General features: G+C 40.4%; 1 protein-coding gene across 1 annotated transcript in view; it reads right to left on the bottom strand.

Annotated features, from left to right (window-relative positions):
* The window catches only part of LOC103536034 (IQ domain-containing protein H), a 45024-nt gene that overhangs the window by 16937 nt on the left and 2886 nt on the right, over positions 1-25201 (bottom strand). Inside the window, exons 3-6 of the mRNA XM_030457157.1 lie at positions 22538-22621; positions 19641-19816; positions 14424-14615; positions 1932-2052 (exon numbers count right to left, since the gene is read on the bottom strand). Of these exons, the coding sequence (XP_030313017.1) occupies positions 1932-2052; positions 14424-14615; positions 19641-19816; positions 22538-22621 (573 nt within the window). The remainder of the gene's footprint in view (positions 1-1931; positions 2053-14423; positions 14616-19640; positions 19817-22537; positions 22622-25201) is intronic.

Below are 25201 nucleotides of genomic sequence, written 5' to 3'. Positions count from 1 at the left end.
CAGAAAGTCACCAAGTCCAACCCCCTTGTCCTACAGCCCAGCTAAATGCCTGCTGCAGAGGAGTGGTGGAAAGGCAGGGTTGGGACCTCAGAAAAGTGGAATTTCCTACTGTGAACTGAACCTTGGGGATTCCCATCCATGGCATGGCCTGAGATGAGCTCTCTGCCTTTTGGTACTCATGTGAGGAACCTGGTGTGCAGATGGGAAGGCTTGGAGATGACAGCTTGGTTTTCCATAGGAAAATCCCAAAGAAAGCTGCTTGGCATGCTGGAGTTGCCTCTTTACTTAACACCATAGTTCATTTGGGATAAACTAATATGTCATAAAAGTTGGTTTTATATATGTTAGCTGGCATTAGTTTGCAAAAATACCCTTGCAAAGCCTTGAATCCCCCTTGCCTCCTCCACAGATAAAGGAAATGTATGAAACCTGCATTTATTTTAAATAATAAATAAAATATAATAAAAATAACTTCAGCAGAGCAGAATCATCACAGAAATTCACTACCCAACCACACAGGCTGCATTGTTTCTGTCCAAAATTCAGCATAAAACCACAGGATTTTAACACGTTTGTGCAAAGTCCATTCAGAAATCACAGAATCACAGAATGGGCTGGGTTGGAAGGGACCTCAGAGATCACCAAGTCCAACCCTTGATCCACTCCCCCCGTGGTTCCCAGCCCATGGCACTCAGTGCCACATCCAGGCTCTTTGGAAAGATCTCCAGACACGGAGAATCCACTACTTCCCTGGGCATTCCAGTGTCTGATCACCCTCTCTGCAAAGAATCCTTTCCTAATATCCAACCTAAACCTCCCCTGGCAGAGCTTCAGCTCTGCCAGGGGAGGTTTAGGTTGGATATTAGGAAAAAATTCTTTAGTCCGTGCCCTCTTATCCCACTGATACCTCCCCGACCCCCCCTGGCTCCAACCTCCTTTCAGGGAGTTGCAGAGAGTGATGAGGTCTCCCCTGAGCCTCCTCTTCTCCAGCCTCAACACCCCCAGCTCCCTCAGCCTCTCTTCATAGCATATGAAGCCTGGTTGCCCTCCTTTGGACAAATCCACTGATGTGCAGTGGTCAGACAAAGGTTTTATCTGCACAGCCTCTCCCAGCCAAACCTGGGCTCACCTCTGAGCTCCTGGCCAGCAGGGTTCTGAACAATCTGGATCCAAAGATGCCAGGAGAGGGTTTAATGCAAGAAGCCCCACTGAGGACTTGGTACCAGGCAAACGAAACTGTCCAGCTCTTGGATTGGAATTTGTTCATCATCCTTTGGTTGGAGGGCAGCAAAGAGCCCAGCAATGAGCTAACAAAGAGTCTGTGCCAATGCACTGCAAGGGACAAGGTGGCACCACCTTCCTGATCCTCTGTGGTGTCACCAGCTGCCTGGAGGGCAAAAACTGGGGAGAAAAGCTCAGCTTTCCTCTAAGTCAGCTAAATGTTATGAACCCATTTGGCTTTAAAACAATGGATGGAGCATCCAGAGGTTGCACACAGCTCCCTTCATGGCCTTTTGGGAGGGAAAAGGGAGTCTCATAGATGATGTCTGCTCACCAAAAGCCAACAAAGATGAAATATTCTCAGTTTTGCCTTCATGCAAACTCTCAGATGCTGACGTTCCCTAAAGGCCTTTGGAAAAAGTGACAACCCCCAGTAGTACAGTGGCCCAGGATGAAGGAGTTGCTGCTTATTGATTCAAAATCATATAAAAAAAACTAATCTAGGATGAATATAGTTTAAATTCTTGGGTAGGACATATGAATGACAGAATAGCTGCCCATAATTCATTGGTAAACGAACATTTGAAGCGCAATGGAGAAATAAAAGGAGAGAAATATTTAAATGGGCCCAAAATTAACAAGAATATGGCATACAATATGGTATAATTACTCCTTATAACATTTAACAGCGACTTTGCAGTCTTATTTACCTTGACTGAGAAATGTTTGGAGGAATTTTTCCCATGTAGGGAATCGTTTCTCATTGACTGGCTGTACGTGCTGTGCTAAAAGGCCTGGCAGCTCCTGGGAGATCTTCACCAAAGCTGGCTCCTGCAGAAACAAATTAAATAGAACCACAAGCAATTTTACTACAGAAATGAAAACTGCTTGTGGGGTGATTAAAAACCAGGCCTCCAACAGGCAAAAAAAAAAAAAAAAAGAAAGAAAAGAAAGAAAAAAAAAAATGTGGTTACTGTTTACCCACAGTCAGGAAGCCTTTTTTAATTTTTCTCCTTACTACTCTTCACTCCCATTGAAAACTGTTCCTCTCTGCAAGACAAAGCCTCCCCCTTCAGTACAGCATCTATTTCATTGTAATAGATATCAATAATTTGATCTGGCAACTGAAAATGCTAAGCACTTGGTAACTGCTCAGGGATCAATACCAGCAGTCGATTACTTCTACATTGTTTGTGTTTGGAAACTGAGCATATTGAAATAGTCACATATGCCAGGAATAGTTTGACTGATTCTATGTTTAAGCTGTTCCATCAAAACAAACACCCTTTAGTTATTAAAAAAAAAGAGAGAGGAATAATGAAGCAAAAGCATTTCTAGAACAGGAGGTATTTTTTTCCACACTCCAGTCTCTCGTGTAAATTCACAAGAGTATTTGTGCCTCTATCTTGGGCAGAACTGGATGACTCATAGGAGATAAACCAGTTTTTTCCTGGTTTCAAATTCTTTCCTGTATTATCACACCCACAAAACAACCCCATTAAATACAGAAACCAACTGTGTTACTTTTACTGTGCAAAAATGTCCCAGAAGTACACAAGCATATAAAATGCAAGGACCCTGACTCTATTGCTTCAGGCTGCTTTGCTTGCTGCTTCAGAAGCATTTGCCTGCTTCCCCTGGGTCTCTTTCCTTCAGTTTTACATCCTTTCTTCAGCATCCCATGCTCCAGAAGATGATGACCAACCTTCCTTTGATCTTGGCAGTGGCCTGAGCCCCAATCATATTATCTCAAGCTCTGGAGGTACATGATAAAACCTTATATAGAAGCTGTTTTTCCAGACCAGTGAGTTTGAAGAAATGGGCTTTGCCACAAAGTGCAGGATGGGATGTAACCAAAAATACACATTCTAACTCAGCTGTCATTTATCTAGCAGGATGAGGGGAAGGAGGATGGATTTGGGTGTTAATTTTGCATATAGGAGACCTAGAGAGATGCTGTTCCTAAAAACAGTCTGCCTGGGACTTCAGGAAAGGAACTTTTTGTCTGGGCTTCAGCTGTTGATGCATGAAAGGGAGACAGTTGCTGTCCCCACCTCACATGGAGGGAAGAAGCATTTGAGAGTGCTGTGGCCAACCTTAAGTAAAAATTAAACTTCTTCTCAACTGGGACACAATTTTCCATCACAAACATTCTGAGCATCTCCTTTCAGATGGACTTTTTTTTTGAGGCTCACCCATGGCTGTGAAGAAAGGTCCATAAAGCTGGTGCAAAATTAAAGAGAAATCCCAAACTCTGAGGTGTCTTGCCAGACACTCTTACCTGGCTCACAAGTGGAGGCTGCTGGTAAGACAGAACCTCCACCATCCACCCCATCTACACATGGTAGTAACTACTCTCTGCATCAGAGAAGAAAAGCTGTTGTGGTACTGAAATGTGCTGAAATGAGGTCAAAACACATTTGGAGAGGACACAAGCACAGGATGGACACAAAGCATCTGTCAGGGGAATGTGGGTGCCCAGGGCCCAGCTCAGGAGCATCTTGAAGCTCAAAGCATCCTCAGGACTGGCTGGTGGTTAAGGGTGTGTGCATCAAACCCAGCAGAAGGTTTGGTGACAGAAAGGTGACTGGAGGGCTTGTGAAGAAATAATTAATTCAAGATAATCTGAAAGCACAACCTTGAGATCCAACCCAACCTACCAGTGCTTTTAACAAGTAATGCTCAAGCAAGGTGCTCACAGAAGGGAGTCAGGCAACTGCTTTTTAGGGATCAGCACCTGGAATTCTAGCTGGAAGGTGTTCTGCAACTGTAAGCTCAAAATAAGGCAATAATCCTGACTACAGGGAGTTTTAGTGGGCAAATCCAAGCCTGGATCCAGCATTCATTCAGGAAGTCAAAGCTTTTAAAAGGCTCAGTGCTTGTAGGGCTTGTGAAGAAATAATTAATTCAAGATAATCTGAAAGCACAACCTTGAGATCCAACCCAACCTACCAGTGCTTTTAACAAGTAATGCTCAAGCAAGGTGCTCACAGAAGGGAGTCAGGCAACTGCTTTTTAGGGATCAGCACCTGGAATTCTAGCTGGAAGGTGTTCTGCAACTGTAAGCTCAAAATAAGGCAATAATCCTGATTACAGGGAGTTTTAGAAGGCAAATTCAAGCCTGGATCCAGCATTCATTCAGGAAGTCAAAGCTTTTAAAAGGCTCAGTGCTTGTAGGGCTTGTGAAGAAATAATTAATTCAAGATAATCTGAAAGCACAACCTTGAGATCCAACCCAACCTACCAGTGCTTTTAACGAGTAGTGCTCAAGCAAGGTGCTCACAGAAGGGAGTCAGGCAACTGCTTTTTAGGGATCAGCACCTGGAATTCTACTTGGAAGATGTTCTGCAACTGTAAGCTCAAAATAAGGCAATAATCCTGACTACAGGGAGTTTTAGTGGGCAAATCCAAGCCTGGATCCAGCATTCACTCAAGAAGTCAAAACTTTTAAAAGGCTCAGTGCTGGGGAGGGTAATTTAATTTAAATTGGAAGATAGCTCCAGCAGAGCTTACCAATGTTTAGCTCTTGATGTGGCCCAAACCCATTCAGAACCATGGACTCAATGGAAAGAGGAAGCACTGGTTCAAATGTTTCACCTGTTTTTTCTTAGTACCAGTAAAAAAGGAGCAGCCCAAACACTTTACAGCATATAGAAATCTCTGTATCCATCCATAGCACTTTTCCACCTTTTTATAACAAGGAATAATCATAAAAAAAAAAAAAATCCACTTTTTCCACTGTAAATGCAAAATAGTCTCTTACCCTCCTGCAAGCTGAATCTCAAAAAGCTTTCTTGCAGTTGCAACAAAGAATTGGCACCAAATGCAGCATTTGTTGAAGGCACTGGTAGGAAATCTACCCCAAATAGATCAATCTGCAAAGAAAAGCCTGTTGAGAAGATAAGGAAATAAACAGAAAGAAGAAATAGGCTTAGAAATAGGAAGAAAGACCCCAGGACAGAAAGAGGCTGCAGAGCAGAATGCATGAGAAAAGACTTAGAGCTTTTTTTTTTTTGGTTAAAAATCACATGGAAAGCAAATTATTTAAATTATTTAGCCTTGCAAGGAAACAGAGTGAAGAAAGCAACTTCCCCTAAGTAAAGCTGAGTGGGCCAGAGAGGAATAAAATCACCCCAAAGATCCTCAGCAATGGAAACTGCCACAGCTCTGCTGGAGTCAGTGAAGCTGTGGGAATTTCTGCCATTTCGCTGCCACCAGGACAATTCCTAGGGCTTAAAGAGTGAGTGCATCCTTCACATCCTTCACTCTGCCAGCAGTGGCACTCACCAACTGGTCCAGCTGATGCTCTCAGAACCAGCAGCAAATACAGCAGAACTGGAAGAGCTCAGTGACTGCTCCTTGACTGTCCAAATAACTTACATTATTTCCTATTTTTTCAAATTACAGTGATTTGATGTGTTAGGGGTTTTTTTGGTTGGTTTGTTTTTTTTTTCTAAATAAACTGGGCTCCTCAGTTCAGGAAGGATATTGAGGTCCTGGAGCAGGTCCAAAGGAGGGCAACTAAGCTGGTGAAGGGACTCGAGCACAGATCCTATGAGGAGAGGCTGAGGGAGATGGGGGTGTTGAGGCTGGAGAAGAGGAGGCTCAGGGGAGACCTCATCACTCTCTGCAACTCCCTGAAAGGAGGTTGGAGCAAGGGGGGGTCGGGGAGGTATCAGTGGGATAAGAGGGCACGGACTAAAGAATTTTTTCCTAATATCCAACCTAAACCTCCCCTGGCAGAGCTGAAGCTCTGCCAGGGGAGGTTTAGGTTGGATATTAGGAAAGGATTCTTTGCAGAGAGGGTGATCAGACACTGGAATGCCCAGGGAGGGGGTGGATTCTCTGTGTCTGGAGATCTTTCCAAAGAGCCTGGATGTGGCACTGAGTGCCATGGGCTGGGAACCACGGGGGGAGTGGATCAAGGGTTGGACTTGGTGATCTCTGAGGTCCCTTCCAACCCAGCCCATTCTGTGATTCTATGAATTCAGGCAGGTCCCTGCTGGCCAGAACAATTCGAGAGGATTCATAAACACATCAACGCTTTTGCAAATACCACACCGAATGCCCTCACCTACTTAAAAGTTTGCAACCTGCTTTAAGAAAAAACCAAAACAAAAACCCAGGCGTTTAATTGGGAGCTGCAAAATCTGAATTTTTTAAAACGTGCCAATTTTGCCCTCCACGAGCTGGAAAAGCAGGAAGGGAGCATCATCTAAAGGAGCCATCATTACCAAGTAACACAAATGTTTTTCCTATGTAAAATTGCTTTGTAAAATATTTGCTCCATCTGCTGAAAGTAGCAAAGACAATTTTCCCTGATGGCTAATGGCCCATTTCAGCTGGATGGCAGGCGAGTCACCGGGGCTGCGACTTGCATTAAGTTGAATGGTAAAAAAAAAAAAAAAAGAGTATAGAGAATTCTCTCCACTTCTGGGGTATTATCTGCTGCCTGCTTCCTGAGAGCCCGGCTCTCATTAGCAGCACGGCCTCCGCTTTGGATCAGCACACAGGACCAGGGATGCTCTGACTCAAGAGGCTTTTTTGTCAAAGCCAGGCACATATGTTAGGCTTCAATACAAAAAGCACAAAGCAGCCACTTTCCTTGACGACAAGAACACGAAGGTTACTTCTCTTTCAACTTCCCAGCACTTCAACTGCTGTTCCTTTTTTTCACACCACATGGGGCCACGGGTTTCTCTTCTGGCGCTGAGGATTTCAATATATAAAGATCAAGCACTTCCTTTAATTCGACTACATACGTACACACAAAGGGAAAAAAACCAAAACAAAAAAACCCACCCCAAACCCAAACAAAACCCCCCCCCCCAAAAATCCCCTCCCGATTGCTTGCTTCATTGTCTGCTTTGCTACTTACCCCGTTCACATTGTGCCCTGAACTACTTCAACATCTGCTAACAGCCCAATAAAAAATAAATAAACCAGGATTGTTTAGCAAGAGAGATCCTTTCTGTTCCCTCTCAACACTCCTGAGCTGGCAGCAGCAATCTGCTGCTGGATCCTTGTTTGTCATCTCGGAAAAGCAGAATATCTGCAGGGAAACCAGACAGAAAATCACTGCTCCCAAAAATCAGGCAGAGCAACGAGCTTGAAAGCTCTGTGAGGCTGTCAAGTAATTCTGGATGTTTATGCACAGCGTGCTCACTCGAGGTTAGAACTATTTCATTAAATAGTTTGCTTTCTTACTCCAAAAAAGCCCCAAAACCCTCCATGTGCATGGCTGTTTGATGCATAAAAGCTTTTGTCAGGCTGCAGCCTTCGTTTTTCCAAGGTTCCCCACATCTACCTTGAAAGGAAATGTAATACAGTAATATTACATGTAATATTATGTTAAATGTAATAGAAGTCCTCAAAAAGCTCTCCCCCAAACAAACCTATGTGGTTATTTCAAGTAGGATCTGTAAATTTAGGGCACTGGGATGTTAAATAATAGGAGTAATAGTTGAATGCATCTTTTCTGGATGTTAATCAGAGCTCTGCATGTGGATGCCCATGGGTTTGGATTCCCCACATCTACCTTGAGAGGAAAGAAAATGTAATACAATCATAGCAGTCCTCAAAAAGCTCTCCCCCAAACAAACCTATGTGGTTATTTCAAGTAGGATCTGTAAATTTAGGGCACTGGGATGTTAAATAATAGGAGTAATAGTTGAATGCATCTTTTCTGGATGTTAATTAGAGTTCTGTACATGCAAAAATGTGGATGCCCGTGGGTTTGGATTCCCCACATCTACCTTAGAGGAAAGAAAATGTAATACAATCATAGCAGTCCTCAAAAAGCTCTCCCCCAAACAAACCTATGTGTCTATTTCAAGTAGCATCTGTAAATTTAGGGCACTGGGATATTAATCCTCCTTATAAAATGATAGGAGAAATTCTAAATGCATCTTTTCTGGATGTTAATCAGAGCTCTGCACATGCACAAATTTGGATGCCCAGGGATCTGGATTCCCCACATCTACCTTGGGAGGAAAGAAAATGTAATACAATCATAGCAGTCCTCAAAAAGCTCTCCCCCAAACAAACCTATGTGTTTATTTCAAATAGCATCTGTAAATTTAGGGCACTGGGATGTTAAATGATAAGAGTAATAGTCAAATGCATCTTTTCTGGATGTTAATTAGAGCTCTGCACATGCACAAATGTGGATGCCCACGGATTTGGATTCCACTCGTCTACCTTGGGAGGAAAGAAAATGTTATAAAATTGTAGCAGTCTTCAAAAAGCTCTCCCCCAACCAAACCCATGTGGTTATTTCAAGTAGCATCTGTAAATTTAGGGCACTGGGATGTTAAATAAAAGGAGTAATAGTCAAATGAATCTTTTCTGGATGTTAATTAGAGGTCTGCACATCCAAAAATGTGGATGCCCATGGGTTTGGATTCCACTCGTCTACCTTAGAGGAAAGAAAATGTAATAAAATTGTAGTAGTCTCCAAAAAGCTCTCCCCCAAACAAACCCATGTGTTTATTTCAAGTAGCATCTGTAAATTTGGGACACTAGGATGTTAAATAATAGGAGTAACAGTTGAATGCATCTTTTCTGGATGTTAATCAGAGCTCTGCACATGCACAGATTTGGATGCCCACGGATCAATAATATTTTAACTGATTTTTCTCCGTTTCAATCCCACTTCCCCTCCTTCCCTTGTCTCTCCAAAGAAAGAAATCTACAGAATTTCCAAAGAAAGGCTTCAAAGAGAATAAAGATGTCAGCCAGATAATCCACAGCCACTTCCCAGGAATTTTACCTCAACTGCTGAGCTGCCAAGGGAAAGGAATCGTCAGACAAAAACCTGCATTGCGCTTCAGCACCCACCCCCCACCTAAACTTCTTTTATTCCTGGAGCTGCCTGGGTGTTACTTTTCAGATTTTAGCAAAACCAACATTTTTTGAAATAATCCAAGCAGGCGTTTTATTGGCTGTGCTCACATTAAAGGATTTCAGATTTCTTTAGTGCTCTTGCTTCCTCCTCTCCTTCCACACTGTTATTGCTGCAAACTGGCACTTAAATTCAATTGATTCAAAATATTCTGGATCCATATGGCCCTAAAACCCTGGAGCTTGAAGTTCTGATATTGCCTCACTGCTGTTTTCTAGCATTTGCCTCTACTCCAGTCCCCAGATGGTGGAAGTAACATTTAAACCTCCTTTCCTCTGCCTTGTACAATAGACCTTGGCACCATTTCAACTGTTTACTCCGGTAATTAACAGCACTGATACCACAACAATTACAACTCCTACAATCTTAACACAATAATGCTATGAATTAGTGAGAGCTAATGGCTGGAAGGTATAGTGGTTCCAGACTGCGAGATCTCTGCATTTTTAGAATAAAATAAAAGGTACAAACAGCACGCTTGCAGTAGACAATGATTACCTAGTAATTAGTTTACACAAAGCTTCCTATTTAATGGCAAAACGCTGTAATTAACGCGTGACAGAAAATCAAAGGGTACTTTGTAAGCATATGAAAAATTAACACTGCAGGCCTATAGCTTTATGTACTGATTAGAAGCATATTAAATCAATAGGACATACAAACCAACAGCTTGCATATCTGATTATTGCCAGCCTTTGGAATGGGGATCAGCGCTCTAATAATACCCAGGGATACAATTAGCATGTTTGGGTTTTTTTTTTTAACTTAAGATCTGAGAATCACCTGAAACATCAGAGGTTTTAATAAACCAAAGAGCAGCACTAGGGACTGGTTATTTATTGAAATTATTTAGGATATATTGCTGACAGCCACTGCCCAAGAGTAAGGAACCAACCTGCAGCTGTATTGCTTTATAATCTATTTCTTTTTAAGCCCTTGGGTTGGTGTTTGGTTGTTTTTCCTATTAAACATCATATTGTCAGGCCAACAATATCACTTAGAAGGAATTGTAAAGCCTCTCAAAATGCCATAAATGCATTTGCTGTGTGCCTGTCAGTTCCTGGCCCTCTTCAGGCTGAAAAAAATCACCACGTCTGCAACTCTGTGTGTACAGTAACATTCAGCAGCAAACACTCCTCGTTTAATTACCCCTTCAGTAGACTTCAGGTCTTATACCCTGAGCAGTTCAGTTCCTTGCATTTATATTTACATTCTACATTCTCCCAGAAAGGCTCCACACAAACAAGATTGCCCCAAAACTGAACTGCTGGGTTTCAACTGGAATGAGAGACCCAGTTTCTCAGCATTCTTTGCCATACCATCCATCACTAACTGGTGTGGAGATCTCCAGCTATTCCCTGGTGGAATTTCCCCAGTGTTATTTTACTAATTCTAGTAGCAGCTGAACCCCATTTTTTGCTACATACAGACAAACTGGAGCTGGAATTGGTAAAGAAAAGAGGTTGGAAAAATCCTGCTTTAGGATATGAACATTTCACAGAGCACATTTCCCTTCTGTGCATTGGTTGGGAAGTTACAAATCTGAATTTAGCTGCTCCCTCCAAAAGGAATTCACATTGCAGGATACAGCTAAAGTGTCTCAGGATTTTCTGGTCTTTTTGCAGCAAGCTGGGGCCAGGTCCTGATAACTCTTTTTTCACACTGGAGAACATTACCAAAATAATTAGCAACATTCACCTTGATATTGAATATCATTAGAATCTGGGCCTCAGGATCATTTTTTTTTATTTGCCAACAGGTTTCAGCCATGAGTAGTAGGATGAAGACCTTAGAGAGAAATTCAGGATATTTTGTGACTTCTGTCCCTTATGGAGATGCAAAATAATTGTTCAGGTAACTCAGATGCTGCATTAAGTTAAGAAGGTAATATACATCCATAATCCTGTCCTGCATTTCCCTTTGCCCAGTGTTCTGTTTGAAATGAGGACTCTTAAAATCAGTCCAATTTTTAGATGGAATGGATTTTTCCACAGTTCAAACTCACAAACTCCATTATTTTTAATCTCTTGCCTACTACATACCAATGAGGAAAATCTGGGTATCGTGTCTTAAAATGCTATGCAAATGATGCTATTTGGAAGTATTAACATAATTTAGTGCTTACAGTCATATTCTCATTTCTAATAATTCTAGCAGAATGGAGAGGCTTTTCAGTGTACTCCTAGCCTGCAGGATAGTCTTTCATCAAGAAGCTGAATTTTTTTAATAACTTGCCAGCATAGGTTTTGTATGTGGCAGCCTATGCCAATGACACAATGTCTTCATTATCAAAAGAAACAGGTTTACAAACTGGAAGAGGACATTAAAGCATGTCTGTGCTCATAAACTACTGCTCTGATGTTCAAATGTGTGCTATTACAATGCTATTCCTTAACAAAGGATGGTTTTAATCCTCTGCTCTCAATGGTAATACTCAGTGGAGCCTGCAATTCATTATATATTAAAAAAAAAGGTCTCCCCTTCTACAAAAAAGGGCAAAACTCAGAAATATGTGAACACAAATACCCAGCCAAGACACTAAAAAATAGCACTAAGTTTATGCTTTGCCACAGCCTCCTTTAACAGTGCTCTGGATAAATGAAACCTCTCCTGCTCACTCTAGGAAATTCAGTCCCATTTGTGAGTATTCTGTATAAATTCTCCAACTTCCAACCAACGTTGAGGTTTGAAGGCTTCTGCAGGGTGGATTCCTGGCTGCACTGCAGCTCCAGGGCAAAACTAAGAAATATGTGAACACAAATACCCAACCAAGACACTAAAAAATAGCACCAGGTTTCATGCTTTGCCACAGCCCCCTCTAACACTGCTCTGGATAAATGAAACCTCTCCTGCTCACTCTAGGAAATTCAGTCCCATTTGTGAGTATTCTGTATAAATTCTCCAACTTCCAACCAACATTGAGGTTTCAGGGTTTCTGCAGGGTGGATTCCTGGCTGCACTGAAGCTCCAGGGCAAAACTCAGAAATATGTGAACACAAATAACCAGCCAAGACACTAAAAAATAGCACCAGGTTTCATGCGTTGCCACAGCCCCCTCTAACACTGCTCTGGTTTTATGAAAGCTCTCCTGCCCACTCTAAGAAATTCAGTCCCATTTGTGAGTATTCTGTATAAATTCTCCAACTTCCAACCAACGTTGATGTTTGAAGGCTTCTGCAGGGTGGATTCCTGGCTGCACTGAAGCTCAAGGGCAAAACTAAGAAATATGTGAACACAAATACCCAACCAAGACACTAAAAAATAGCACCAGGTTTCATGCTTTGCCACAGCCCCCTCTAACACTGCTCTGGATAAATGAAAGCTCTCCTGCTCACTCTAGGAAATTCAGTCCCATTTGTGAGTATTCTGTATAAATTCTCCAACTTCCAACCAACATTGAGGTTTCAGGGTTTCTGCAGGGTGGATTCCTGGCTGCACTGAAGCTCAAGGGCAAAACTCAGAAATATATGAACACAAATACCCAACCAAGAACTAAATAGCACCAAGTTTCATGCGTTGCCACAGCCCCCTTTAACACTGCTCTGGTTTTATGAAAGCTCTCCTGCTCACTCTAAGAAATTCAGTCCCATTTGTGAGTATTCTGTATAAATTCTCCAACTTCCAACCAATGTTGAGGTTTGAAGGCTTCTGCAGAGTGGATTCCTGGCTGCACTGAAGCTCAAGGGCAAAACTAAGAAATATGTGAACACAAATACCCAACCAAGACACTAAAAAATAGCACCAGGTTTCATGCTTTGCCACAGCCCCCTCTAACACTGCTCTGGTTTTATGAAACTTCTCCTGCCCACTCTAGGAAATTCAGTCCCATTTGTGAGTATTCTGTATAAATTCTCCAACTTCCAACCAATGTTGAGGTTTCAGGATTTCTGCAGGGTGGATTCCTGGCTGCACTGAAGCTCAGTGTAAATGCAACATGAAAAGGCAGTCACAGATATCACCAGGTCCTTGAGGCAGAGTCACAAAAGAACTAAAAAAGCACATAAGCAGAACACTAGCACTAGGTACTGCCCCTTATAAATTTATATGAATAAAGGAATTTATACCAGTAAAGAACTGGTCTTAGTGGAGCTTGTCTTCTGCCCCATGGCCTCAGAAGGTGGGAGCAAGATCTGGATTTCTTGTTTGCTTCCCACCCCAGCAGGCTCAGTGGTTCTCCAGCCCTCTGCTCCAGGCTGCTCGACTGGTGCAGAGTGAAGGACCTTGAGCAGATCAGAGAAATTATCCCTTCAGCTTCATGTGAGAAGCTCTCTTTTATAATGTGGAATGATTGTATCGTTGTCAAAGGCAACAGAACTGTAATCAGCACCATTTGAAATTTTAATCTACAATATAATTCAATCAAACAAAAATTTCAAAACAGTTTTGATTGAATTAAAAAAAAAAAAAAAAGTGAAAGAGCTGTAATGAGTAGTTTATGTAAATTAAACAATCCTTTCTGGATACATTCCTTCTGGCTTTAAAACCATTACATTAGGAATGAATTTGGCACAATATTCAGAAATATCAAATGCTTATTGAAATTAACACATTTAAATACAATGAATATTTAAACTACAAATAGTTCTCCAAGTGCCAGAAGGAGTGAAATCTAACTTCATATGGATTTTTCTGCAGCTGAAATGTATCATCCCACAGCCTCTCTCCATCATGTGGATTCTTAGGAATTTATTAGTGCACGAGTCCTTGCTATACTGTTTCCCTAAGTATTCATAGGATCTCACTCCTCACCTAAAAATCTCCTGTAATGAAACATGCAGGAGTCTAATTAATGATCTCTGAGACCTCAAGTGTTCTGTCTTGACAGGTGAAAATAGCCAATAGGTTTAAATGTTATTAGTGAGGGAAAATATAGAGAAAAAGCAATCCTTAGAAAGCCAGATTAAAAACTAATCAGTTTGTGTGTTGTTTCAGATTGATAAGTATTGTTCTACTGTGTTAGTCCAAAACTTTGATGCCAATATTTCCAGTGTCTCTGCTGCCTCTGGACTTTCATTCCCACGTGCTCACACAGGATAAAAAGGACTATGTAAAATTAGCACATTTTTGCATATAAATGAAGTGGTAAAGCACCCAACTTACTCCACAGTTGGATGCCACGTATTTTGGAATATTTTTATGTGAATGAGTGTTACTGTACACAAACCACAGAGTCTGCACTATCAACTTTTACCAATGTCTGCAAGTGAAAGCTCAGAGAAAACACAGTGAGGAAGAAGTCCAGTGGAGTACTAAGAAGCCAACAACAACACATAAGATCCCCAACTCCTTCCTTACTTACATGGGCCCACTTCTGGCTCCAGATCTCAGGGCTGTATCTCTGATGTTCCTTTTGAACCCACTGGTAGCACTTCAGATGTGCCAGAATGTCACAGTAGGCAGTGCCATTTCCTCCAGAGTCCTCGTTCACCTTGAACACCCAACGCTTCACTTCCATGTGGTCGATGATGAGCTGGCTGAGAACCTTGATCATCTGGGGAGCAAAAAGAGATCTTGCACTATGACAATACTGTCCCTTGGCTTTAGACTCCCAGTCCTCAAATATTTGGGCTTAAATTTAATTTTCTAACTATGGATTTTGCTTCTTATCAAACTTAGCAAAATCGACTGATTTTTGAGGATCAATCTATGGCCTTCATCCTCTCTAGACTACCAAGCAGTGACTTCTGGTGGGCAGAGGAATTTCCCTGTCCAAATCCTTTTGACCAGTTAGGAATTTGGATCATCAGTAAAGCTCAATAAATATTTCTGACAGGGAAAAAGATGGGCTGGACTACACTGCAAAATCTGAGAAATAATGGTGCTGGATTCCAACATCAGCCAAAACATCTGTGAAATTCTCCTGCTGGAGAGTACATTATGAGGTTATAAATGTAGGAAGGAGTTACCAGGCAGGCTTTAGAAAAATGCTAATTATTTATTTGTGTATGTACACAGACTTAAATGGCTTTAAAATGCTTTGTATCCAGCTGGTGTAGGATGCATGCAATTAGCTTCTGCAAAACTGCAAATGCCTTTGAACCTGGTAAAAGTGGTACCAAATCTTGTTGCTCTGCCTACAGCCTTCTACATTTTTCCATAATAATTTGGGGACTTTTAGTATTTTTTTTTACATTGACCTAAAATACAATTACATGTGTTCCAGATGCTACTATTTGTGGCTTCTGAGGCTCACATTAATGTGTTTTTCTTGATGACTCCCCTACAGTAATGAAAAGGATCAATATTATTGTAAGGACTGTACCAATCATAAAGAATTATGTGCTATTTTTAAGTGAGAATTGAATTGTGCTTTAACATAGTGTCACCTTGCTTTGATTATTTAACCTAAAATGTCAATACTTCATACTAGCAAACAACAGAAGTAGAACTTCCATGACACTGGAGTATGAATCAAAAATATTATGTTCACATAAATTATTTAACAGTAAATCAAACAGTTGTTTTTCAGGTCATTGATCATGCACTTGTTTCATCTGCTATAGAAGTTGCAATGTATTTGTGCAGCTTAAGTTGTTTGCAGTGTTAAAAAGTGATGAATAAAAAAGCAATGTGAAAAGCCTAAGAAGTAGCAATACCTTCAAACCATGGCACTGATTATTTTCCTGCAGGAAAGACAGCACCATCATAAAACAAATAAATTAGTACAGATGATATCTGGACATATCACTGCAAATTATAAAATCAGCTTGTGGAGTGAGGCACAGAATGCAGAAGAAACAATTGCAAACTGGACAATGCAGAGAAAACTCTTGTGCCTTGTAATTCCAATTTCATGATATTTTCTTCTTTTCTTACTGGTTGTGCAAAGATAGGTGAATTTAGCAATGATAAGCCAGTAAAACTCTAGTTGCAGATCTATTTAGTGATCTGAATATGGTGACTTCCTACGTGGAAGACATTTTTTCCTTCATCAAACACTTCATTTCCTAGAAATCCCTGTAGAGTTTTCAGTCACTGGTCAAACTCCTGTTAACCTCACTGGGGCCATGACTCCATCCATGGAGCAACACCACAAACTGTTTGAAATGACAGCACCAAACACTCTCCTGTATCCTCAAGAAGGAAGAACAGCAGAACAATTTATTACTCCCTGACCAGGATACAAATTGCATTTAACTGGTCAGAGAGAACCCAAAAAGACACAACCTTATACATGATGGATTCGAATCATCAAGTGAAAACAGGCAGCTCCATATTGACACATCCCAGGCCACCTCCTCCTTACCTGCTCGTGGCTGTAGATGTCAGATTCTCCAGGAGGGGTTGGCACATGAGCACTGGCAAAAATGTGTTTACTTCCAGACTTGGTACTGTAGAGATGAGCAACTTCTGGCTCTGAGCCCAACACAGGCACATTCAGCATGTCTGCCACTGCTAAATCATCTTTGTGGGGAACCCCTCCTATAATGTAGGCAGCTCTGCTCTGGGTAAGAATTTTTATTCTTTTGATTGTCTTGGGACTGTACTTGAGCTGAGTGGCCAGGCACATGTGATGCTTCTGTATGAAGATAACATTATTCTTGTTAAAAGGTGTTCTTTTCTATTCCATGAACCTAATTTATAATGTTGCAGACAATAAATACATTATTAATAGCAGGCTGGGTTATGACCTATCCTGTAGCTTAGCAGTTTAAATTGATAAAAGCTGTTGGGGTGAGGCTCCATAATCGTGCACATCTTTAGTGTGTTGGAAATGGGCTCTCTGGGAATAGAACTAATTACTACACATCTGTATTTATTTGATCCATGTGGAATTATCCTTCTGTCAGTCGGCAGAGAGGATGGTGGCCTTTGGATAATAGTGATTCATCTCAGCAACACTTCTGGCATGGTTTAACTCTCCAGCTCCTAAAAATCAATACAAAAATGAAGAAAAAACCCTATAGCAGGGGATGTATTTCACCATACAGTTCCCCAGTATTTTAAGTGATTCCCTGAGAATAAACCAGTTTGATTTACAAATGCTTTCACTGATCACATTAAATTACTGGGGGTACTGGAGTATAGGTTTCCACTACTCAGTAGTTCTGAGAGCTGTATATACTGTCAAGGAGACAGTGTTGGTTTTGTTGAGCTTTAAAGTTCAGCTTTTTGGAAGGATTTTTAAATTTCTCCTAAAAAATTAAAAAAAAAAATAATCAAGCTGAACAAGCTGTTGATGACAGTTTAAATTTCAACTAAAAACATTAGCCATGGCAGGTGAAACCTCAAAAATATTTTCTACAGTATTTCCTATGCATGGCCTGCAGAATAACCCCATTATTTTGAAAATAACCAATTATTTTGCAAATAACCCATTATTTTGAAAAGCTGCACTGAGGCTGAGACAGAGAGGGATGAACATCATGCAGAAATAGTACAAGAGACATCCAGTGCAACAGACTCCTAAACAAATAATAATTTTATCAAGAAGAAAATCATCTTCACATCAAGATTTCATCTTATTTAGGTCCCAGTCTTTTCAGAGTATTCTGTTTGGGATTTGGAAATAAACAACTTTTGATTTCCCAGACTGGAGAGCCAGAATATTCTCCTTCAAAATGCCTCCTTCACAGGGATTTATGTCCTTATTCCAATATTAGGATGGGGACACGATGATGGAAAAAGGAGATGAGGAAGCCTCTGGAAGTGGACAAGAAGAATCCCCTGCTCTGAGTTCCTCAGTGCTTTCTCAACCCAAACACACAGCTCCAGAAAGTACCCAGGTTTTTCTGTAACAAGCCAGATGTCCTGCAAGGACAGTGAGGATGTAAGGCAAAGAAATGAGTTACTCTTCAACGTTCTAGTAGGCAAAAAGGAGTCACAGAAGTATGAGGACAAAACCACCACCAAACAAGTCTCCTGGAGCCTTTTTCCTTCTGTCAGTTTTAAAACAGACTCTTAATGTTCTGATTCATTTGTTTCCCTCTCTTGAGCACTGGTATGAACACAAGAAGGCAGGCAGTGAGGTTGGGCTCATGGCAATTCTGCCATGGAGAGAACAGGATCAATTTCCAGCCCTGGTCACTTGCTCCCTGGGGCCACGAGTGGTGATGTAGGGATGAGATTTGCTTTGTGTCTCTCAATAATGGGTTTTACAGTTAATTAAGGAGTGCAGGAAACAGGCTATAAAATCTAGTTCATTCCTGCTTGCAGAGTGGTATAGCTGCCATGATACAGAGGAGTGAAAGCAGGAGAGCTAAACAAATCCTCAGAATTCCAGCACCACTGTGGTGGTTAGGAAGCCAACCAAAGGGCTGAGACTTGGTTTTCAAGCCTGTTGATTGTTGTTATTTTGTTTTAAAAGTCTAAAGAGCAGAAAAAAGTTGGCCTTGGCATCAGCCTCACCATGCTGAGCAAATCTGCTGCTAGCAGAGAGTCAGGGTAGTGTACAAACCTGTGACTGTCCATTCCCCAGCTGGGTGAGCAACCTGCTCCACCATGAAGGAACCACAAAGCCCTTCTCACTAAGGGGAGCTTCCTACATCCCAGCATCTCATTTTCACAAGGATCTTCACCCAGAAGAGAAACTTGGGAATGAAGTAAAACTTCAGAGTGAAGGACTTGCTTTTACATTACAGCTGCTTCAGCCAAATCACCATGACCACAATGTCCACATCCATGTGATGTAGTTTACATTATATTTTTAGCATGTTTGTCATAGAAGGCTTCTTAGAGCTTCCAATACTTAGTGGTGAGTACTGGCAAAATAACCCAATATCCAGAAAAAAAGCCAGCTACAATTGTCAAAGCTCCATTTAAAAATAAAGATGTATCCCTGGTATTTATCAAGGATTTAATTTCAATTTTCATTAATTTCAATTTACAAGGGGAAGGCCCAGCACAGGCAGCTGCAGTTCTTAGATGTTACAAGTATTCACACACAAGGTCAATACTAAAGAAAAGCCAGTTCCTAAAACCACAAATATCATCTCGATGCTTTTCTCCAGCTCCAGAAAACACAGAACACATCCAGAGAGCTACAGAATTCATTTTAACTCCAGCAAAACTGCCAGACACCTCTGACTCCAAGGTCCCTCCCTGTGCAGCACTTTTCTCCCACACTATCCCAAAAGAAGGGGTTTCTAAACCAATATTTCTCTGTTACCTCTCCTGAGTAGTTTTAAGTTTTGTTTTTTAAGATGTCCTGCATTCCATTTAATTGCAAGAAACACAGGAATGATTGAATGCTGGGTTACCCAGAGATAAAGTGGGAGTAGTAAGGATGGTTTATTGCTACCATTTGCTTCCAGATATAAATCTATCAAGTTCCCAGTCCCAAGCATACAGTAAGAGACAGTGGCCTGCAAACAGCCACTACAGGACTATCTCAACCAAGTCTATGAAGCTAAACCAGGATATTTATTTTCAATGCTCTAACTAGTAGCCTAATCAGTAAAGCCCTTAAACTTGCAATAATATTTCACTGGTGTGTACCAGAGCGTTGCAAGTTATAAAATTTCCAATTTAATTTTACTGCATCCCTCAAGCTGTAGTAATTAGAAGACAAACTCACAGGGAAGCTGTTTATAGCTTCAGGGGTGAGAATTTTGAACCTGTCCTGCAGGTCACCCATGTCCTCAGGGTTCCCAGATCTAACAGCTGCCTGCAGACCCAGGAGTTTATTGTAATACTGCAGTAACTCCTCACTCAGATGAAGGGGGCAGATGTAGATGACGTCCACGTTGGCATCTAAAACAAAGGGGCACAATGTTCATTACTGGAAGAAAGGTAAGGTCCATTCAGAACAGCAAGCTGATAATTCTTCATCATTTACTAATAGCTTCCTGAAAAGAGCACTGAAAATAAAAACGAGGTCTGTAATTCCCAAATCTTAGTGGTTTAAATGCTGGGTTTTTGTTGTTTTTTTTTTTCTCTGTGCTTCAGCATTTCTCTGCAGACAGGTCAGCAACCCGAAGAAATAGCTAGTTTTCAGAATTCAATCTGCAGAACATATTGGGGGCAGAATTTTGAGAGTGTTGCAGGGGGATTTATCCGTGCCACCCGCATTAACATCAGTGGGAATTGCACAGAGCTTTAAAAATGGAGCCCATTAGCTCCAGGAAATTATAAAACTCAGCTATTACATTTAGAAAGCTGATGAAGTTGCAATTTTCACAGGCTGCCTGGATTTTGCATGGTCTGTTCCTATTCTTGTCCTGTCCACAGAAAAGCTGGCAGTAGGCTAGCATTGCTAACTCTTGCTGAGCGTGTGGGTGCAGATGAGCTCCCTAAGTGTCTGAAAATTTCCTTTTCTGCATGGAAAACAACTTGGGCTGAGAGACACTGCACAAGCAGACACTCAGCAGTCAGGATATCAAAGTCTCTTAACGTGCCATGTTGAAAAATTTTAACTACTCTGTTCTTCTAAAATATTACTAGCTGAGCTAATGAATTAACGGGGCTCGCAATATCTGTAGAATACCCTGGCAAAAAGCACTGCTAGGTTTTGATCCAACTCCTGCTGAAATCAGTAGGAAGGCTTTCATTGTCTTCACTGGGCACAGCAACAAGAGCCTGGGAAGTACAACTGTTATTACATGTGAATGAATCAGAAGCAAAGCCAGGGTGGGACTAAGGAAAGCCTGAGCTTAGTGTTATCAGGGAATAAAATGTCCCGTTCAGTCACTCGGTTGTGCTGTATGTGCAGAAAAATTCCTTTTCTGCATGGAAAACAACTTGGGCTGAAAGACACTGCACAAGCAGACACTCAGCAGTCAGGATATCAAAGTCTCTTAACGTGCCATTTTGGAAAATTTTAACTACTCTGCTCTTCTAAAATATTAATAGCTGAGCTAATGAATTAACGGGGCTCGCAATACCAGTAAAACACTGGCAAAAAGCACTCCCAGGTTTTGATCCAACTCCTGCTGAAATCAGTAGGAAGGCTTTCATTGTCTTCACTGGGCACAGCAACAAGAGCCTGGGAAGTACAACTGTTATTACATGTGAATGAATCAGAAGCAAAGCCAGGATGGGACTAAGGAAAGCCTGAGCTTAGTGTTATCAGGGAATAAAATATCCCCTTCAGTCAGTTGTGTTGTTCTGCTGCAGGTAAACAGCCCATGCTAAAATCACAAGGCCAGGATCTCAGCTGAAACAGTCAAGTAGTACAGCCAAGCCTCAACAACACCTTTATATTATACAATTTATTACCATATTTGAAAATAATTCAAAGAACAGTTCAGTAGAACACCAATTGCTTTCGGGCATTTACTCAGACTTCCAAAACGAGCCTGAAAATTCACCTATTAGGGTAGAAAAAGAGTGGGTGCCAGTGCTGGCTGCAGTGCTGAAGGGACTGCACTGTCCAAAATGGACAAGCTCAAGTGAATTTGTTGAATAAAATGCTGCAACACATTTTACTACTCCTAGCACTGAGCTATAAAGAGATACACAAGTCTCCTCTGGACTCAGTGGGGCTCCAGAGACAAATTAACTCAGAGGAGGTCACAGCAAGCAAGGAAATTCTCTGGTATTCTAAAGAAAAAGAAAACCAATACCATAAATATCAAAGCTTTTCTGCCAGGCACAGGTAAAGCAGCTGATCTGGTTAATAATTTAGTTAGTATTTAACTTGTTTGCATCTTACTCTTAGTCTGTTTTACATTTCACAGTAGAACCAGTTTTCCTGTTCTAATATTTGAAGTAATAATAATGTCCACTTCATGTGTTGACTTTGCCCCTTTAAGTTCCCAACTATCATTTTAGAGACCAAAAAAAAAAAAAAGTTAAAAATTGGAAAAAATACAACTGCACTCTGGAAAAACAATATTAGTGCTTAGGTAATATATAAAGACAATTACATGATTATTTTAGGCAACTGTAGATTTCTGGTTCTACTCTATTTTTTGTTACAAACTTCCTAAATGGCATTTATAATATAATCATGATACTGAAATATATATGAATCATGTAAACTATGTCATTCCAGGGAGCCAGTTGGTCACTGACAAATAATTTTCTTCACTGCTTTGCTTAGAAGAGGGTGGTCATTCAAGGAAAAGCTTTTCAATGTGTGTTTTGCCTGATTTGATAATTTTTTTAAACAATGCTTTAAATAAGGGCTGGCTCTTCCCTAGCACATCTTTGTCTCTGTGTGAGCCTGAATGAACACTAGCAGGATTAGCTACCTCATTTTGCAGAATACTAAACACTTCTGACTGTTTGTAGTGCTCAGCATGTCACAGGATGAGGCTGCTTTACCTTATCCTGGAGTCAGAAAGAATCAGCATGTTTTTCTGAGGCAGAACAGGGGGGAGGAGCAAATGCTGGAGCAGATAAAATCCCTTCCGTGCTTACAGATTTTCTATACTTAAAATAAAAAGAAAGTACTCATTGGTTATTCTCTATTACTCATAACTATGGGCAAATAATGATCAAAAAATGGGCAGCCAGCAGCTCAGAACATACCCCGTATGTCACACAGCCTTCCCATCTGCATATTCTGTTGGAGAGCAAGATCAGGAATATGCTCACGGGTGCATTGGGAATATCCTGGAAAACAAGTAAAGCCCCCCACAAATTGTACTCAGAAAACCCCAGGGTTTAAAAGAAATTTGCCAGAAATATAATTTAAAAAAAAGCTGCAATATAAGCATTACAAATCCCAAACATGGTGTGGAACTACTTGCATCATCATTCTGAATTTACTTTTACTAGTGGACTGATGTAGCATCATGTTTTTGTGTAATGAGATTTAAAATACAGACCTAAATGTTACAGCTTTAGAATTTCAACATGGAGACTGAGTATTTTGAGTCTTCTGTGCTGTTGGATTTTTCTTTTTTTTTTTTTTTTAAACACTGAAAAAAAAATGATGCCTGTCTTAGAGCAAGAATCCTGGTACATTCTGTCCTTCAGAGAGATAAAAGGCAACAAAAACTCTTCCTTAAGGAGATGTCTCAGTGGTACCTGATCTCTTTGTTGCAGAGGATGAATGAGTGGCAGCCTGTCTGAGCTCAGATCATCTATTTGGAGGTCAGACTTCCCACTGACTGCACACTTGCATTCAAAAAAAAATTGCAGTAAATGACATGACCACTGCAACTCCAGCCTCTAATCCTATAATTTTAAAATTCAGCTGATTCTAAATGAATCAGGGTGTAAATACCATCACACAGAGCCAGAGGATGGGAGGTGTTAGTTGCAGTAGCTGGGGCTGAATCAATAAAAGGAGTTAAGCCTCACATTCTGTGGTTGGCATCAAATCTGGCTGACCCACTAACAGAATCCTTACATTTCCCTACAGGGCCAATCACCTGAAACTTATAAAATAATTGGTTTGACTAAAAACTGCTCAATATTTCCATGTTTATAGTTTGTAAGATAGTAGTAGTGGATCTACTAGGCAAATTACCAGGACAGTTTTTATAAATAAGCAGTATTTTTAGGTGCTGTGGCAATGACACTTGGCACAGTGGAGAGCAGAGCATAAAAAGCAGAGAAATGGAAATCACCAGGTTTATTTTTAGTAATTTCTTGTCAAAATTATGTATTGTAGTTACTGGAAAAGGTACCAACTGGTGAGGATTACAGAAGCATGAAAATAAGGGGTGCATGAAGGCAAAGGGCCTGCTTCTACCTCCCTTTTCAACCATGACCTAATGCCCTTTATCTGCCATTTTCTTAATAAATATATCTTTTCTCCAAGTGTTTTCTCTCAACAAGGAACCCACAACACTTTTCTAAGTTTCAGCCACCTTGTGCTTCCCAGTGCTTGGCACAGGTTAACAAATAATCTCTAACTTTTCTTACCTTGCTTGGCACACCAACTGTTCAGCTGAAACTGCTCTTAGAAAGGATTCATGTCTCACACAAGAGGAAGCTTTGATAAATATACATGATAAATGACTGATTTTATTCATTGTCAATGTAACTATTTGGGTAGAAAGACTGATCAACCATTTAAAAATAGCTGAATGTAAAGAGAAACAGCATTTCAATCCCAAATACTGCAGAAGTGTATTCATCCATTACATTGTGGGAATATATCTAATTAAAAAGTTCAACATAATTTTTCCTTACACTAAAGCTGAAAAAAAAATGCTAAATCACCTTCAAACATTATTATCTACTTTTTTTTTTTTTTTAGCTATATAAGAACTTCAAAGTTTTAGTTTTGGTGAAATAAATGGAAACATTTGTTCTTCACAGCAGTATAATTTAAGCCCTCCACTATTCCCTTTCCTGGATAATTTCCAGAAACTTGACACCAGTCTCAAACTGTTGTGAAAATGAAGACTGCTGAGTAATTCACAGTTAGGACTTTATCTCCAGTTATTGGAATTCCACTTGCATGGGAATAAAAATCAGACTCTGACTTGCCCTGAATGCTGAAGTCAAGGAATATGAGGAGGAAATTTCATCTGTATTTTTGATTTAGAAAACTGAAGACTTCTGTCCCTTGGTGTTTACCTGCCCTGTCCCAATTCTTGTTATTTATACACATAATTATAATTACACAGCCTCAGGCCTTAGGAAAAAAAAAATCTTTCTGAAATCAGCTGTCATTTGGCATATTTACTTCTCTGAGAGTCAAACAAATACTGTTTAAACTCTCTAGCTTCCCAAAAGTCTCCTAAAACAGAGTTCTTAATGTAACAGCTCATAATGCTAAACAAGACAAAATATTTCAGAGTATTTAGATGTTCTTTTTCAAAACAAAGACTGCAAGACTGGCAGATCAAAAAGCAGAATTGTAAAACACCTAAGAAATAAAAATACACAGTGGTACAAACTGGTTGTGTTCCAGTAATGGGCCCCAAATTTTGCCAGTGGTTTTTAAAATGTCAAATGTGTAGGAGTAGAATAATAAAAGATTTTAAATTACCCCCATTCTTACATTTAAAAGGTTTTGAGTGTACAGACTTGATGTTTTCATTGTTTAAACTTAAAAGTATTCTTAAAACTACACAAAAGCAAATTCAATTTTTCAGTTGTTTTCTGATGAAGTTTCTCAACTACTTGAATCCTAACATTTCTACAGAAAAAACTCCCATGTATTTGCATTACATTTCAATAAGCTGAATATTTATCCTAATTTAGCAGACATAAAAACCCTATGGAACTCACCTG

This window comes from Calypte anna, chromosome 10 (genome assembly GCF_003957555.1).
Source record: "Calypte anna isolate BGI_N300 chromosome 10, bCalAnn1_v1.p, whole genome shotgun sequence".
Classification (NCBI taxonomy): Eukaryota; Metazoa; Chordata; class Aves; order Apodiformes; family Trochilidae; genus Calypte; species Calypte anna.
This window is presented reverse-complemented; position numbering and strand designations above follow the sequence as displayed.